General features: G+C 44.1%; 1 protein-coding gene and 1 long non-coding RNA gene across 2 annotated transcripts in view; one reads left to right on the top strand and one right to left on the bottom strand.

Annotated features, from left to right (window-relative positions):
• LCT (lactase) overlaps nucleotides 1-17,838 on the bottom strand; it is a 52,765-nt gene that overhangs the window by 32,750 nt on the left and 2,177 nt on the right. Inside the window, exons 2-5 of the mRNA XM_081814539.1 lie at nucleotides 10,060-10,139; nucleotides 7,424-7,507; nucleotides 3,688-3,790; nucleotides 1,438-1,516 (exon numbers count right to left, since the gene is read on the bottom strand). Coding sequence (XP_081670665.1) covers nucleotides 1,438-1,516; nucleotides 3,688-3,790; nucleotides 7,424-7,507; nucleotides 10,060-10,139 — 346 coding nt within the window. The remainder of the gene's footprint in view (nucleotides 1-1,437; nucleotides 1,517-3,687; nucleotides 3,791-7,423; nucleotides 7,508-10,059; nucleotides 10,140-17,838) is intronic.
• On the top strand, nucleotides 8,015-11,319 carry LOC145720571 (uncharacterized). The gene is made up of 2 exons (XR_014143638.1): nucleotides 8,015-10,168; nucleotides 11,145-11,319. It is a non-coding gene; the product is annotated as an uncharacterized LOC145720571 (long non-coding RNA).

Below are 17,838 nucleotides of genomic sequence, written 5' to 3'. Positions count from 1 at the left end.
GCTTTCAGGGCAACCCTTCTTTTTTTATGGCCTGTTGAGTTCTATTTTCTGAAAAGACGTGGCCCAGCACTCCTCTACTGACTCTAAGTGTGGTAAGGGAGCAGTTCTGACCTGTCTCCTCTTTCCACCGTTCACACTCCCAGGACAAAGCCTTACATGTAGCAGCTGCTTCGGGCTTGTTGATTTGACCTGCTGGCTTGAAGTGAGTTGAGAGGATTGAACAACAGAATGAAATATACAAGTGCTGGAAGAGGAAAAGGACAAAGAGGTGGTAGCAACTGAAGTGTAGGACTTTGGACAGAGTTGTCCTAGCAAAGTCTAAGGTGAAGGGCAAGGAGAGCTCTAGCTGAAAGTCTGGGAAGCCCAATGATTCTTTCTGGTTTTTGTCCTTTGTCCAAACATGGTGCATGAAGCTCATGCGTGTAACACACCCATGGAAGGCCGAGGGTTCTGGGGAACAACCCATGCTGGTTTCCACACCATCTTGTCTTAATCACTTGAGAAGCACATTAGATTATGAGTGTGTGAGGGTGTCATTATGGGGGTAACCTCAAACCTGCTCTAATTTTTTTTTAAATATGCCATTTACAAATGTTGTTACTTCAGTTGTTCAGTAAGAAATTATTTGCAACCCCACCATAGATTAAAACCTTTCAGAGGCCCCTGGGTGGCACAGTCTGTTAAGCATCTGACTCTTGGTTTCGGCTCAGGTTGTGATTTCATGGGTTGTGGGATCAAGCCCTACATCGGGCTCTGTGCTCAGTGTGGAGTCCGCTTGGGTTTCTCTCTCTCCATTTCCCTCTGCTCCTCCTCCCTTGCTCTCTCCCTCTCTAAAATAAATAAATCTTAAAAAAAAATTAAATAAAACCTCTCAGAACACCACTGATTTAGGCTTCTGCCCCACTGCAACAGCTGAATCTCCAACCTACACTGTCTCCTTGTGGGAAAGATGTTTCACAGTTCACAGGAGGAAACAGGTGCAGAGAACTCACCTCACTTACTCAGGTCATGACTTCACTGGGGTGGTCAGATCTATCTTTAACTCAGCCTTCCACAAACTCACACTACCCGCAACAAGATCTTAAACTAGAAGGCAGGGGTTCAAATCCCAGCTCAGCTTGCTGTGCTCACTTGGGCAAAATGCAAGGCTCCCAAGTGCAGAGTGACAAGTGAGATGCAGAAACACGTGGGCCCAGAGTCAGATGCAGTGGGAGCCAGGCTCTCTCGCTGCCTTCCCCTCTGAGCCTTCATTTCTCACCATGATAAAAATCACTGGCCAAGAGGCAGTGAGCCAACATCGTGGCTGGAACTAGCCTAAGCTAAGCAAAATAAGTCAGTCAGAGGCAGATGACAACAGTCCCCTGAGAGTACACATGTGAAAGAGTAGTCTTCAAATATCAGCTATTTAATAGATTTCAACAGGAAATCTAACATTACCTTGTCTTGGAACTTCGGGAACAGCTTAGGAGCATATTAAGATCAAACCCAATGGTGAGAACCTGGTGTTCACTTATGGCTGTAAAAGAAGAAGTTTAATTAACACTCCCTGAAGCCCAACCAACAATATTCATGACTCCCATCAATTGTTTTCTTATTTATACAACACACCCAAGCTCCAAGCAATCATTCTAAGCCCCCTGGAAAATACCACAGGCCGAAGATGTAAGGAGCTCAGGAGTGATTTCCATGTACCTAGAACAGTGGTTCTCAAACTTCTGTGTGCATCCGAATCACCTGCAGAGCTTGTTAAACACAGCTTGCTGGGCCCACCCCATAGTTTCTGAAGCAGTGCACTGACGTGGGGCTCAAGGATTTGAATATCTACCAAGTTCCCAGGTGATGCTGATGCTGCTAGTCTGAAGACCACACATGGAGAACAACTGATTTAGAAGAACTCAAACAGGGCGCCTGGGTGGCTCAGTTGGTTAAGCGACTGCCTTCGGCTCAGGTCATGATCCTGGAGTCCCAGGATCGAGTCCCGCATCGGGCTCCCTACTGAGCAGGGAGTCTGCTTCTCCCTCTGACCCTCCCCCCTCTCATGTGCTCTCTCTCAAATAAATAAATAAAATCTTTAAAAAAAAAAAAAAAGAACTCAAACATCAGAAAGAGATGGAATTTTTTATAATTGTCGTGAACTACGCATAAACAATAAATTGACCATTTTAGCCATTTAGAAAGGGGTGGAACTTAAGAACAGAAATCATTATGTCATCAAAAGTGAGTTAGGGTGAGGGTTATTAAGTTGTATTCTATGGATGAGTGTCATGAGGTCTTTGAAGCTAGCTCAGCACTGGTTACAGGTAGTAGAGAGGGCACTAGTGACTTCGACCATACTCTGCCTTATAGGGCGACTGGAATGAATATCAGGACACCCAGGAACCTGCCCCTCCCTAGTAGCCCTCAGCTCCTGATGCCTTAACACAATCCACCTTTCCCTTGATGTGACTGGACCCTGAGTGATCTCTTGATCCATGGCCCACCAATCAGATTCACTCTCATGAATTTGAACTAAGAGGCACAGAGAAGATGGTCCCTGAGCTGTGGGTCTTAGACCTGAAGGCTTCAGTGAGGTGCCCACCAGGGCCACGTGTGAGCTGAGGTAATGGGGAAAACAGCAAGGGTAAGCAGAGCAGGAGCAAAGGTGAGAGATCTTGGAGGGAGCGGTAATGAAAAGGGACACTCAGGCACAGAGCAGTGCCCATGCTTATACCTGAACCTGGAAGCCTGATGGTCTTTATTTCCACTAGACCAAAGCATATTTGTCATTTTTGTACAGAATGTGTCTTCTTTCTTGAGTCAATGGGAGCTAAGGGACCAATAATACAAAGGCAAGGGACATTAAACCTGTCTGGCGTGGGCTCTCAGACCAGCCCTCTTCTGGCCCCTCCTCTTACTGGAACCCCAGACTTCTAAAACTGCTACTCCCCAAGCCAATGCACCAAATGTCACTGAAAACCTCTCCAGCAAAAGGGGAACCCTCCTACACTGTGGGTGGGAAGGCAAGCTGGTGCAGCCACTCTGGAAAACAGTATGGAGGTTCCTCAAAAAGTTAAAGATAGAAATACCCTACAATCTAGCAATTGCACTACTAGGTATTTACTCAAAGGATACAAAAATAGTGACTTGAAGGGGCACCTGCCCCCTCCATGTTTATAACAGCACTATCAACAACAGCCAAATTATGGACAGAGCCCAAATGTCCATCAACTGATGAATGCATAAAGAAGATGTGGTGTAAATATGCAATGGAATATTACTCAGCCACCAAAAAGAATGAAATCTTGTCATTTTCAACATCGTGGCTGGAACTAGCCTAAGCTAAGCAAAATAAGTCAGTCAGAGAAAGACAAATACCATACGATTTCACTCATATGTGGAATTTAAGAAACAAAACTGATGAACATAGGGGAAGGGAAGGAAAAATAAGATAAAAACAGAGAGAGAGGCAAACCATAAGACTCTTAACTATAGAGAACAAACAGGTTGCTGGGGGGAGGTGGGGGGGTGGGCTAGATGGGTGATGGGCATTAAGGAGGGCATTTGTGATGAGCATGGGGTGTTCTATGTTAGTAATGAATCACTAAATTCTACTCCTGAAACCAATACTACACTGTATGCTAGCTAACTTGAATTGAAATAAAAACTTGGAAGGACAAAAACAAACCTCTCCAGCAATGGTCCACTCACCCTCGAGAAGGCTGAAGAGCAGCCCGGTTGAGTTCTTCCTGGTGGAAGGGCAGTCCTGGAATCTCAGATTGAAGATGAAAATTTTCACTTTTGGCTCAATAGTCTGAAAAAGATCAAAGCCAGGAAGTGAACGGAAGCTGCCTAGAGTAAGTGTTTTGATAACAGGGACAGATCTTCAAGATGAGAAGCTATAAACACTCTGGTTTGGGAAATGTTCTCTAGCCGGGTCAATTAATAAAGGGAGCAGACTCTAGACCCTGAGGGAAACCAGTCTACACTTTTCAGTAACATTAGCCACCCTCCCCATTGACCCCCAGCAAAGAGACAGGTTCCACATGCTTACAAGGCTCCTCCTAGAACCAGGCACTAAGTGTTGGGACCAGGAACAAGGCCATCCACTCATGTTAGGGGCCTTTGTTACTACAAGAAGCTTAATCAGGTGTCACCATAACAGTATTTATGAATGTCTGGGGTTTGCTTCAAAACAATCTGGCTTGAGGGGCGCCTGGGTGGCTCAGTCTGTTAGGTGACCGACTCTTGATCTCAACTCAGGTCTTGATCTCAGGGTCGTGAGTTAAAAACAACAAGAGCAACAACAAAAAACCCCCAGTCTGGCTTGAGAAGGGAAAGGTAGGCAATAGATGGAACAAGGTCAGCCAAGAGTCAACAGCTTTTGAAGTTGGGGATGGCGTCATGATACTTTTCTTTCTACCTTTGGATATATTTGACATTTCCCATGATAAAAAGTTAAAAGGAGTGGTCCTCATTCAAATGGAACAGGTGTGACTTTTCTCCCATTTCTAAACCATGTCACTGTGGAAGGAAACATTTGTAGGTTGACCTGTCGTTTGACTTCACCTCAAATTACCTTTTCTGGGGCGGCTGGGTTTGGTCATTTTCCCCACACCAAGTTTTTCCTCTTCTGAGGGGCTAAAGGCCAATGAGAGATACCAAAAGCACCACTGCCAAAGAAGGCAGGCACATTATTTTCTGAGTCACCCGCAACAGTGTCCCTTCTTTACAGATAAGGTGCCTTCAGCTTTGAGAAGCTAAGTGGCCCAGGACCACAATTAGTAGAGTTGCAGCTCACACACAGCCCTTGTCCTTTCCCTGTGCTGGGTCAGTGTGGGAAAGCCCAACTATTAAGGACACAGAGGGTTTTCTCTTTCCTGCAAGGTCAATACACAGTGGGGGCAGCCTGTGATATCATAGGATGGGAGAGCTGGAGGAGCCTTCTGCTGGGTGGAAAATTCCCTGGGTGAGCAGAGCCTTTCCTGCTAAGACGATGTGGGAGGCTGCTCATGGACCTCCTGCAGAATTCAGAAGTGCTGTGGCTCTTTATCGAGGTGCTGGGCCTGAGGATGCCCTCCAGCCCTAAAACACCAGTGTGCTGGTGGGAGGTGCAGCAGCTGAGGGTCCCTGAGGCTCAGAGAGGGACAGGCAAGTGCTCTGGGGAGGGTGGAGGGAAACGGGAAAGGAGCGGGCACCTGCTCCTCGCTGCCCTGCCTTATCTTCCCTGCAGCCCCAGGAGGACGCAGGGAGGCTGGGCTGAGGAGGGACGGTAGGTAGCTGGGAAGGAAGCTGTGGGTGGTGTGATTCGGGTTCCCGGGGAGAACTCAGCTGTTCTTCCTGTCCTGGGGGTGCTAACTGTGTGGGAATGCCACAGGCTCGTAACCGACGACCGCAGAGAGGGACAGTCTCCTCTCCAGCTCGGTTCTCTCCTCATAGCTGGTGATCGGGGTGGTCATCCTGAATCTCTGGGGCTGCCTCTGAGCTGTCACGTGCAACATCTGGAATTTAATTCCTACCTAAGGAAATAAAAGGAACAAAGAATCGCAGCAGGGCATAATCAATGGCTGCCAAGTTTGTCCAGGGAAGGTTTTACTGTTTGGCTGGCCAGCTATTGACTGAGGGTTCACAGCTGTATCCAGGCACTGGTGGGAGCAAGTCTTCTTGAAAATGTTTTGATATAAAAAAGGAAACCCGATAAACCACATCCTTAAGCAGAAATTAAGCCCAAGCTCTGTTGATGCGCTCTCCGAAGCATGCTGCGTCTGCATAACCCTGACAGTTTTAAAATGTCAGCTTTGTCTGAACCCATTAACTGAGCAACAAGCTCAGCTGGTTGACTTCCTTAAGGATGATAAAAGACAGATTTAGTTATCACAGGCATCGGAAGGTCTTGAAGACACTACTTAAGTGCCGCTGAAGGACCAGAAATCTGGCTAGCAAGCCCACCAGGGCAGGCTCTGGGTCAAGGCAATTTGGGTTCAGGTAAGAAGATATTTACTAAAAAAAAAAAAAAAATGTATATATATATATATTTACAAAAACTAAAATTATATGTGATTTTCAAAAACGCCACTCTCATTATAATGTCCCCAACACCTTGGAATTACTTTTGTTTTGGAGAGGCAGTGTGGTGTCACAAGAAAGCCTGCTTCCAATCCCAGTTCTGCTCCCCACCTAGTGTCTGACCTTGGTTATGTTTCTTACGTGCTGGGGTCTGCTGTGAGGGGAGAAATATTGTGAGGATAAAGTGCCCCACGTGGTGCTGGGCACAGAGCAGCCACGAAAATCACAGCGGCTATCACTCAAATGTCTTGCAACTGCATCTGCTGGCTTTATGAGATCCTATTACTTGTAGATAATAAAAGTGGTGGTGCCTACAAGGGGCAGCAGGAAACCCACAGACCCCAGGGGTGGGACTGACGCTAATTTGTCTGTTTCCAGCTTCCAGCCTCAGGTCGAATGGAGAGTCCACCTAGCTGCAGCACTGAGGGTTTGACACTGAGGAGCTTGGCCTTTCAACATATAATTCCTCTAACAATCCATCCCGCTTGGTGGTGGGGATGCTGGGATTCCAAACCAGGAGGCAAAGGGCAGAAAGAAGAGGGGAGCGGCTTTGTGTCCACCCCTGCAAGAGCAACAGGAAGGCACGGGTGAATGCTGGTGACCAGGCATCCCCAGAGAGGCCTGTGAGAAGGTAGCTCTTCAGGGGTAAGTATGGAAATGCTGCTAGGACTCGGAAGGTACAATCCGTTCTACCCTGTCAGGAGGTGGGGGGAATAGTCAGGACTCCAGGGAATTTGGAGTTTGTTGTCCTCAAGGAAGTTGCTCAGCAGTGACCAAGCACAGGGGAGAAAGCTAACAGGAAGGTAGGTGGCAACCAACATACTTTCTCTAACTAGTCACAATCATTACCCTCGAGGAAAACAATACTGGGAACAGGAAGAAAGGGCCTAAGGTTACAGGAAGGTTCCCAGAGCTGGCCTCTGATTTAGCAGACCTGGGTGTGAAATGTCTTTTTTTTTTTTTTCCCAGTTGTGGGGAAATACACATACAATTTACCACCGTAACCATTTTCACGTGTATAGTTCAGTGGCGTTAAGTCCATTCATGCTGTTGTATAACCATGACCACTGTCCATGAAATTCCTTCTTAAATCTTAGAAAGAACACTGAAATTTCAATTCTCAGATTTCTACACAAGAGACCACGTAAATATTTAACATGATAACCCTCCTGATCCCTTCCAGGGAAGACTGCCTGACCACCACCCCCGCCCCGATGTTCTCCAGCAGTGCATTCAAGGGCGATCTCCCCCAGTGCAACTCTGTATCCCTGCCAACTGTGGGGGCAAGCTCAGTTTACCCATCAGCCAGGCCATTAAATGTCTACCATGCTGTTGGGAACCTTCTCCATTCATCACCAATATAGGAAATGGCTCAAATTACCTGCAATTTACTCAGCTTCTGTGGCAAACTTGCTTCACTTTGGCATTCATAAGACAAATCAAGAGAGAGGAAATCGACAGTGCCCTAGAAATAAATAAATAGGGTTGTTAGAACGTAAGCAATTTCAAGGCAAACTACTGTTCGGAAATAGCCTTTTTTCTTTCTCCTCCTATTCCTAAACTGATACTCTGAAGTGAGATTTTCCAAGGGAAAAGCAGGCAGAGGACAAGCTGGGACAGCATGAGAATGTGTGTGTGGGATGTTCTGTTGGGAATACATCACCAGAGACTTAGCAAAGTGCTTGGCATACAGTAAGTGCTTGATCAATGTATATGATTAAATGAGTGAATGAATGAAGTACTGTATGCCAGAAATTGTGGGCTCCCACCAAACAGGTGAGCACTAAGGGAGTCAGAGGCCAGAGCTGCCCTGGTCAGCAGCCCTCCCATTTTGCCAGGATGGAGAGAGTGGAGCCCTCAGACACCCACAGGACCCTCAGGGATCTCTCCAGACCCTACTGGGATTTGGGGGATCATTTTTAATTGTAGGCTATAGTCACTGGCTACTGTCAGGCCACAGATTAAAGTCTGCCCTACTGGACCCTAGCTTGGCCCATAGTATTGGAGAACACAGCTCTCACGGTCCTGGACATACCACCCTGCATACATTCTAAGAACTTCAGATTTGCAGAGTAAACCCATAAAGATACCACTGGGATTCCCTCTCTGCCTTTCTCAGAAGTCATTCTATCCTTATCAGGACTAGATTATCACCTGTCATCTCTCCTCCACAGATGATCTGTTCTTTCAGGACAAAGACCCTGGATAACGGCATCCGATGACAACCAAGGGCCTTGTGGACCTTCGATAACTGACTCACCAGTGGTTCCCTCTGGCTTTCCTAATCAAGTCGTCATCAGTGCTTACCAAATAGTCCACACCTTGCTCCACTTTCCTGAGTATCACTCCAACCCTTCTCCCCTCACCCTCTCAGCTCTTACTTTGGTCTGTTGATTCTGTACAACACATATAGTCGTTGAGTTCCTACCCTTAAAATCACTGTGCTCAGTGCAGCAGATGAGGATTCGCATTTAAAGAGTAAGAACCACAGAAGCTTACCAATTAACAGAGTGTTAGCAAATGCACCAATGACATGAAAAAACACGGAGAGTTAGAAATGTGATAAGCAAAGTCCACACCAGTGGTCTTCAAACTCACCTGGGAACTGGGGAAGCCTATGAAGACCCAGGACGGTCCCTCCACATTAAGCCATGGCCCTTATGTGCCTTACTAGCTCTCCAGGTGGTTCTGATTCACAAGGCTTGGGAAGTGCTGGTCTAAATAAAGGGCTAAGTGTTCCAAGTGGAGAGAGAGCACATCAGGTTGAGCAAGGGAGTATTATTAAATGAGGCCTCCTGATGGAGAGCATATGCGCATGTATGTTGTAAATGGGTAGAATTTTGTTGAAAGAGATTTGAGCAAGGCTAGGATAGGAAACTCACATGAGTGCCCATGCAAGTGAGCAGGAAGAAAGCATAGCATACACACTGGGAAAAACAGGAGGGGCGACCTGAGAGAGAGCAAGACAGCCCAAGTGAGCCACACTCTGGAAGGCCCTGAGGAATTTGCACCAATTCTTGCAATCTGTGGCAAAATACACATTACATAAAATTTAGCAAGTTCAGTGTCATTAGGTGCATTCACATTATTGAGCCACCATCACCACCATCCATGCGATGCATTTTAAAGTCTCAGAGTGAGCACTGAGTGTAGCTTCCCAGTAGGGAACTGATAAAGACTGTGCTCTTGGAAAATCCAGAAGCCCTGGGTGGCATGGACTGGGGCAAAGAGACCAGTTCAAAGGCTATTGCTCAACATGCACTTTTGTGATCAGCACTTTGGTCTTCTGGGTTCATGACCGATAGCGGTTATTACCCCTTGTAAATTAATTTAGATGGCATTCTGGCCATACAGTCAGCCTCGGAGCTGGTTATTCAGAACCTTATCACATCTGCATTTTAAGTTCCTGAGCTGGTAAATCTGAGGGCTGGACCCTGACCCACGGAGCCTCCATGGACATGGAGACACTCGTGTCTGTCATCCGGCACCATGCTATCTATACAGCACCCTGTCGAATGCCACAGAACTACAGAAATCAGCTATTTTGTCTGATGACTTTCCACACTGCCCAGCAGCCAAGCTTACAGAGGCCAAAGCTGTTTAATTCTCAGATTTTTTTTTAAACTTTTCTTATTAAAATTGTAGTTAAAAAGTTATGTTTAGAGGAGGCAGGAACCAAGATGGTACTCCAGGGAGCACATTACTTAAAAAACAAAACCCTTTACTCTTCCTTGTATCTGTTTTGCTACAAACTGGCCTCTCCTCTAATAAGCTATTTTGGACTCGGACTAAAAAATCAGAGCACACAGAGGTGTTGGACTTTTTTGCATAGACAAAAGCTTGGGCTGCAACAAATGAGATTTTGTTTGAAAACATGAATCTAGAGAATGGACCGCACTCAGAAGAGGCACTTACAAAAATGTCAAGCTGACAGATGAAAACTTCTCTTGTGCTCTAAAATTAAAATCACAACTTTCCTCAGATGTTACAAATACTACTTGGGGCGACTGTCATCACCTTGGCAAGCAAAGATGCGGATGGTTCCAGCAGGAGCTCCGAGGCGGCGACAGCTCGCAGGACCACAGAGAGCTTTCCACCTAAAACCAACCAGAGGAACCAGCTGCAGGTGAGCGAGGCAGGACTGGGACCACGGAAGCTGCGTGGGGACTCTTTTCCTGTTCCGTGTTCATCGACTTTAAAAAAGGATTTCTTTTTTAAAGCCACCTGGGTGGTGGCTCAGTCAGTTAAGCGACTGCCTTCTGTTCAGGTCATGATCTCAGGGTCCTGGGATCGAGTCCCGCAACGGGCTCCCTGCTCAGCTGGGAGTTTTCTTCTCCCTCTGCCCCTCCCATGCTTGTGCTCTCTCTCTCTCAAATAAAATAAAGCCTTTAAAAAAGGGTGGGGGAGGATTTCTGAAGAAATCACTTACATCCCTTTACCCCAGCTGGAAGATTTTGGATAACAAGGTGGCTTTAAAAACATCACTTACATCACTTTACCCCAGCTGAAAGATTTTGGATAACAAGGTGGCTTTAAAAACAAAAAAGTCCCTTTACAGAATGTTCCATTTAAAGCAGGACTCTGAAATACAGGACACCTGTAAGTCTTTTAGAAGAATAAAAGCAATTACCATGCCCTGCCCCTCCACAGTGTAGAAGGCGGTGTGGGGAGAACTGCTTCCTCACCCGCTTAAAGGCAGGGTGCTCTCGGGAAGCTACTGTTCCCGGGTCCTCACTCACTGGAGGAACAGCTGTTCAGACCCTACTGCGCATGCCCAGAGGGGAACCGAAGGCACTGTGAACACCTGCCGCGTGGACCCACTTGCTTTGATCTTGGATTACCTACAGTGGTGCTGGTACTTGTGTGCCTCGGAATCCCCCGCGTGCTTGTCCGCGGACTGGGCTGAGCCCCACAACAAGTGCACTTTAAAGAGCCTCCCAGGTGCTCTTGACCACCCTTTGAGAAACACTGCGGTGGGGGAGGGCTTCTTCAGCTGTTTGCATTGTGCTCTAGGATTCTTTCTTGCGCCTGAGTGTTTCTCTCCCCCTGGATTGTGTGCTTGCTGAGGAGCAAAATTTAAAATATCTCCTTAATCCCTCCAGATATCAACTTCAATACTGGATGCATAGCGGACCTGGGGTTTGGAAACACTAAACAAAAACCGAAAAAAACCGGAGTTTGAGAGTTAAACTGTAAGGCTGTATGCCTGACTTCACTTTCATCCAAATTCTCTCAGGAGATCTCCTGAGACAATGAAACCACCACTGAGAACTACAAGAGTGCTTGGCTTTGTTTGGCTTTGTTTTAGTAATCTCTATGCCCAACATGGGACTCGAACTCAGAAGCCCCAAGATCAAGAGTCGCTCGCTCTTCAAACTGAGCCAGCCAGGTGCCCCCAAAGGGGCTTTATTTTGATAAACATGATAGAACTTTGAAATCTTCTGAGTAAGGAATATCACTTAGAGACATTCAGTCCTCGTTCTGATAAGATAGCGCCATTATCTAGTTACTCAGTGATTGTGCCGGATGGTTCCGTTTCGCCTTTCACAGATTTCCGTGCTTTGGTCCATCATCATGTCAGCACACATGGAACATACAGCTTGTGCTTAACATTTTAAGATGTACAATTTAGTGTCATCTCTAGACTAATGAAATGAAACAAGACTACAGTTAATCCCTAAGCAGAATGAACTCACAAAGCATTTCTATTTGACTCTGCAAGCTGCTTTTAGAATTAGTGAACAAATGTACTTGAAGTTCCAGAAATTCTTACACAAAATAATCAAACTTCCCCACCATGGTTGCCAAACTTTTCCCAGTGCAAGCATAAACTATACTTCTTAAAATGCTGCAAAAGGCAGATTACTCAAAACTATCCCTTACAGGGATGTCATGAAATAAATGAAAGACTTATATTTTGTTTTCTTTCTTTTTTTTAAGATTTTATTTATTTGAGAGAGAGAGAACAGAGGGAAAGTGAGAGGGAGAAGCAGACTCCCTGCTGAGTAGAGAGCCTGACGTGGGGCTCGATCCCAGGACCCCGGGATCATGACCTGAGCCAAAGACAGATGCTTAATCACTGAGCCACCCAGGCGCCCCAGAATATAATTTTTTAAAAATTTTGGTAAAATATATATAACATAAAACTTACCATTAAATTTTTATTTTTACTTACTTATTCTTTTGAGAGAGAGAAAGAGAGGATGGGGTCTGGGGAAGGGGAGAGGGAGAGGGAGAGAGAATCTCAAGCAGACTCCCTGCTGAGTGCAGAGCCCAATGTAGGGCTTGATCTCATGACCCTGAGATCATGACCTGAGCTGAAATCAAGAGTCGGATGCTTAACCGACTGAGCCACCCAGGCACCCCTACCATTAAATTTTTTTTTTAAAGATTTTACTTATTTGAGAGAGAAAGTGAGAGCTCAAGCATGGGGAGGAGCAGAGGGATAGGGACAAGCCGACTCCGTGCTGAGTGTGCAGCATGACAAAATGCTCGATCCCACGACCCCGAGATCACAACCTGAGCTGAAATCAAGTCAGAAGCTCAACCGACTGAGCCACCCAGGTGTCCCACCATTAAATTTTTTAAGTGTACATTTCAGTGGCATCAAGTACATTCACTTTGTTGTGCAACCATCACCACCATCCATCTTCAAAACTTTTCCAACATCTCCAACTAAAACTCTGTATTCATTGAACAGGTAACTCCCCATTTCCTGTCCCTGGTAACTACTATTCTACTTCCTGTCTCTGTGAATTTGATTATTGTAGGTCCTTTGTGTATGTGGAATCCTACAATAATTGTCCTTCTGTTACTGGCTTATTTCACTTAGCATAATGTCTTCAAGGTTCATCCATGTTATGGTATGTGTCAGAATTTCATTTCTTTTTAAGATCGAATAATATTCCATTGTATGTAAATAGCACATTTTGTTTATCCACTCATCCATCCATGGGTTATTTCAAACTTTTGGCTATGTAAATAACACTGCTATGAAGATAGGTGTATAAATACCTGTGTAAGTCCCTGCTTTCAGTTCTTTTGTGTCTGTTCCCACAAGTGCTAGATGATATGGTAATTTTATGTTTAATTTCTTGAGGAACTGCCATACTCTTTTTCCATACTGGCTACATTATTTCACACTCCTGTCAGCAATGCATGAAGATTATAATTTCTCTGTATCTTCACCAACACCTGTGATTTTCTGCTTTCTAAAATAATAGCTATTCTTATGGATGTGAAGGGATATCACATTGTGGTTTTGATTGGCTTTCCATAATGGCTGAGCATTCTTAATGATTGAGGTGATTTTTGTATATAGTGCAAGGTTAGGGTCCAACTTTGTTCCTTTGTATGTGGATGTTCAGTTTTCCCAGGAACACTTGTTGAAAAGACTCTCTTTTCCCCACTGAAAGTTCAGTCTTTGCACTTTTGTAGAAAATCATTTGACCATATAGGCAAGGGTTTATTTGTGGGCTTTCTGTTTTATTCCATTGGTATATATGTATGTCCTTACACTAGTACAACACTATTTTGAGTATTGTAGCTGTGTAGTAAGTTTTTAAATCAGGAAATGTGAGTCTTCCAACTTTGTTCTTTTTCTTTTCTTTTCTTTTTTTAAAAGATTTTATTTATTTATTTGAGAGAGAGAATGAGAGAGAGAGAGCACATGAGAGGGGGGAGGGTCAGAGGGAGAAGCAGACTCCCTACTGAGCAGGGAGCCCGATGTGGGACTCGATCCCGGGACTCTAGGATCATGACCTGAGCCGAAGGCAGTTGCTTAACCAACTGAGCCACCCAGGCACCCCTACCTTGTTCTTTTTCAAGGTTGTTTTGGCTATTTGGGGTCCTTTAAGATTCCATACATATTTAAGGATGGATTTTTCTATTTTTGCAAAAACTGTCACTAGGATTTTGATAGGGATTTTATTGAATCTGTAGATTGCTTTGGGTAGTACTGAAATCTCAACAATATTAAGTCTTCCAATCCATGAACAAAGGATGTCTTTCCATTTATTTTTGTTTTCTTTACCTTCTTTCAGCAATGTTTTAAAGTTTTCAGTGTACAAGTCTTTTGCCTCCTTGGTTAAGTTTTAAAAATAACTGTTTTAAAAAAGATTTTATTTATTTGGAAGAGAGAGAGAAAGAGAGAGATGAGCGGGGGCAGAGGGAGAGGGATAAGCAGACTCCCTGCTGAGCAAGGAGCCTGATGCAGGGCTCGGTCCCAGGACTCCAGGATCATGACCTGAGCTGAAGGCAGATGGTTTACTGACTGAGCCACCCAGGTACCCCTAGAAAATAACTTTAAAAAACTACTTGTTAGAGGGAGCATAACTTGGGGCATCTGGCTGGCTCAGTCAGTAGAGCATCCAACTCTTTTATTTTAAACTCTTTTTTTAAAAGATTTTATTTATTCATTTGAGGGAGAGAGCACAAGCAGGAGAGGCAGAGGGAAATGGAGAAGCAGAGCGAGAGGGAGAAGCAAACTCCCCGCTGAGGTGGGAGCCCAAAGTGGGGCTCAATCCCAGGACCCTGAGATCATGACCTGAGCCGAAGGCAGATGCTTAACCATCTGAGCCACCCAGGCACCGAGAGCATCCAACTCTTAATCTCAGAGTTGTGAATTTAAGCCCCACATTGGGCATGGAACTTACTTAAAAAAAAAAAAATGAGGGAGCATAACTCCCCAGTCATTAAGTGTAAGCTGTGTATGGTGACTTCTTTCCAAAGAGTGCAGGTTGGAAAGGAGGAAAAAAGAGTAACTTTACCCTAGAGATACCTGACAAATACAATCTCAATTAGGTGATCAGGGTCAACTTCAACAGTATAAATCATGTTGATGGTATGTGCCCTTGATATGATATGATGAAAATAGCACTTTATTCTGTAATCTTCCTTCCAAAAACTCATAATCTCAGCCTATCCATGTGAGAAATATCCAACAAATCCCAATAGAGGTAGTCACAAAAGACCACATATTATATTATTCCATTCATATGAAATGTTCAGAACAGGGAAATCTATAGAGACAGGAAGCTAATTAGTGGGTGTTTAGGGCTGAGGTGAGAGAGGGGAACGGGGATAGTAGGATGATAGTTGGAGCCCCATGTTGGGTACAGAGACTACTTAAAAATGAAATCTTTAAAGTATACAGTTCAGTGGTTTTTAGTATAGTCACAAAGCTATGCAATCATATCCACTAATTCTAAAACAGTTTCATCACCAAAACCAAAATTTCTTATCCATTAGCAGTCACTTCCCGTTCTCTCTTCTAGCCCTAGACATTGCTAATCTACTGTAGTGTCTCTATGCCTATTCTGGAGATTTAATATAAATGAAATCATATAATATGTGGTCTTTTCTGACGAGCTGCTTTCACTTAGCTTAATGTCTTCAAGGTGCACCTGTTTTGTGGCATGTATCATTCCTTTTTGGGTAATTAATATTCCATTTTATGTATACACCACATGTTGTTTATCCATCAGTTGAGGGACATTAGGGTTGTTTCCACTTTGGGTTATTATGAAAAATGCTGTTATGAATGTTTGTGATAAGTTTTCGCCCGGACATTTATTTTCATTGCTCTTGGAGATATACCTAAGAGACGAATCGTTGAGTCATAGGGTAACTCTAAAGTTTATCTGTTTGACAAACTGCCAGACTGTTTTCCAAAACAGCTGCACCATCATTCATTCCCACCAGTGGTGTGGGTTCCAAATTCTCTACATCATCGCCAACACTTGCTTTTGTATGTTTTGTTTTTATTACAGCCATCCTAGTTGATCTGAGGTGGTATTCTATTTTAATTGTTGGATTGAGAAGTCACTCACAGGGTATTTATTATAGTATTTTGCTTTTTTTTAAAAAAAGCAGTTCAGTAATTTTTTATAGTATTTTGCTTTTAACCAATATATTTTATACAACTTTTTTGTGTATATTAGGTGATATATTTTAAAAAGAACAAAAGGCTATGGGATTGGACTAAAAAGGGAGAGGAGAATAAGAGAGAGAAAGAAGAAAACCACCTTTGGGAATAGGAAGGAGACTGGAAAAAGAATTTATTTTGTGTCCTGCATTATATTGGGGTAGAAAATCTAATGATATTGATGAAACACAAAATGAAGGATGGGAGGAATGAGCAGCAGAAGAAAAGGAAAATATGAGCTTAAAAAGCAGCCTTTAGTAACCTGATGAAGATTAAAAATGGAATCTGCAAACATTTTAATAAACATGTTTATATAGTTTTATAATCAAAATAAGTCTATGGAGTCTGTCTTCAAAACAAGATAGATTTTCCTTTGTTTGAGATGAACCAAGTTCAGTCTTGCCTTCTTTCAAAGTTCATTTACCCAGTGCTTCTTCAGTAGAATTATAGCCAACAAACATTTACTTGCTCACCCTCTCCAAGGAGGGTTCTTTCCAAAGAATCCAGTTTCAAATTCAACCTCTCCTCATCTCCCACCCTCTACTCCCAGCTCACTAAAGTGACTGCTGGGCTTGTCGCTGTCCCCCTGCAGGGGCTCTTCTCTCCACCTAGAATCCTCTTCTCCAATCCATTTGCTAGATCCCTCCCTTGCTGTCCTTTCTGAGACAATCTTCCCGACACCCCCGTCTGAAATGGCCCTGTCCACACTCACACTTTCTTCCCTTGCCCTGCTTTCATTTTTAACATAGAAAAAATATTTGATCTCTTTATAATCAAATACATGCAAATGAAGCATATAAGAAGATAATAGTTTTCAGCTGTCAAATTACCAATAACAAAAATGATTACATCATTGAAGACAGGCTGAGTCGGGTCAGAGCAGTTTTAAAACTGTTGGTATACACTGGGGCGCCTGGGTGGCTCAGTTGTTTGGGCAACTGCCTTGGGCTCAGGTCATGATCCCAGAGTCCTGGGATCGGGTACCACTGTCGAGTCCCATGTCAAGTCCCATGTCAGGCTCCCCACGTCGGGCTCCCAGCTCGGCGGGGAGCCTGCTTCTCCCGCTAGCCCTCTCCCCTCTCATGCTGTTTTTCTCTCTCTCTCTCAAATAAATAAATAAAATCTTTTTTAAAAAAATGTTGGTATACACTATTAAAACTTTTCTGGAAGATAATTTAGCAACATGCTTTAAAGTCTTAAAGAATGCATGTTTTTTGACCTAGTAATTTCAATTCCAAGAATCAGAAAGAATTCATCAGAAGGTAGGCAAAGGTTTATATATAGGAACATTCATTGCAGTGTAATTCATAATGGTGAAAATTAAATAAACTTATGTATAAAATAATATATATGGGGCACCTGGGTGGCTCATTTGGTTAAGCCTCTGCCTTCGGCTCAGGTCATGATCCTGGAGTCCTGGGATGGAGCCCCGCATTGGGCTCCCCGTGAGCAGGGAGTCTGCTTCTCCCTCTGACCTTCCCCCCTCTCATTCTCTCTCAAATAAATAAAATCTTTAAATAAATAAATATTTCTCTCATTTATATATATATTATTTTATTTATATTTTAAAGGATTTTATTTATTTATTTGAGAGCAAGAGATAGAGATAGCCAGAGAGAGCACAAGCAGAGAGGAGAGGGAGAAGCAGGCTCCCCGATGAGCAGGGAGGCCGACTCGGGGCTCGATCCCAGGACTCTAGGATCATGACCTGAGCTTAACCAACTGAGCTACCCCGGCACCCCATGAAAGAAATATTTAAAACTCTGATCCCTTTATATGATGAGAATCTGTAAGACCATTGAAAATCATGCTCTCGGGACACCTGGGTGGCTCAGCTGGTTAAGCGTCTGTCTTCAGCTCAGGTCATGATC

Source organism: Leptonychotes weddellii, chromosome 3, assembly GCF_054177405.1.
Source record: "Leptonychotes weddellii isolate Sample4059 chromosome 3, ASM5417740v2, whole genome shotgun sequence".
NCBI lineage: Eukaryota > Metazoa > Chordata > Mammalia > Carnivora > Phocidae > Leptonychotes > Leptonychotes weddellii.
Note: the sequence above shows the minus strand (reverse complement) of the source record. Positions and strands in the feature narration are given on the sequence as shown.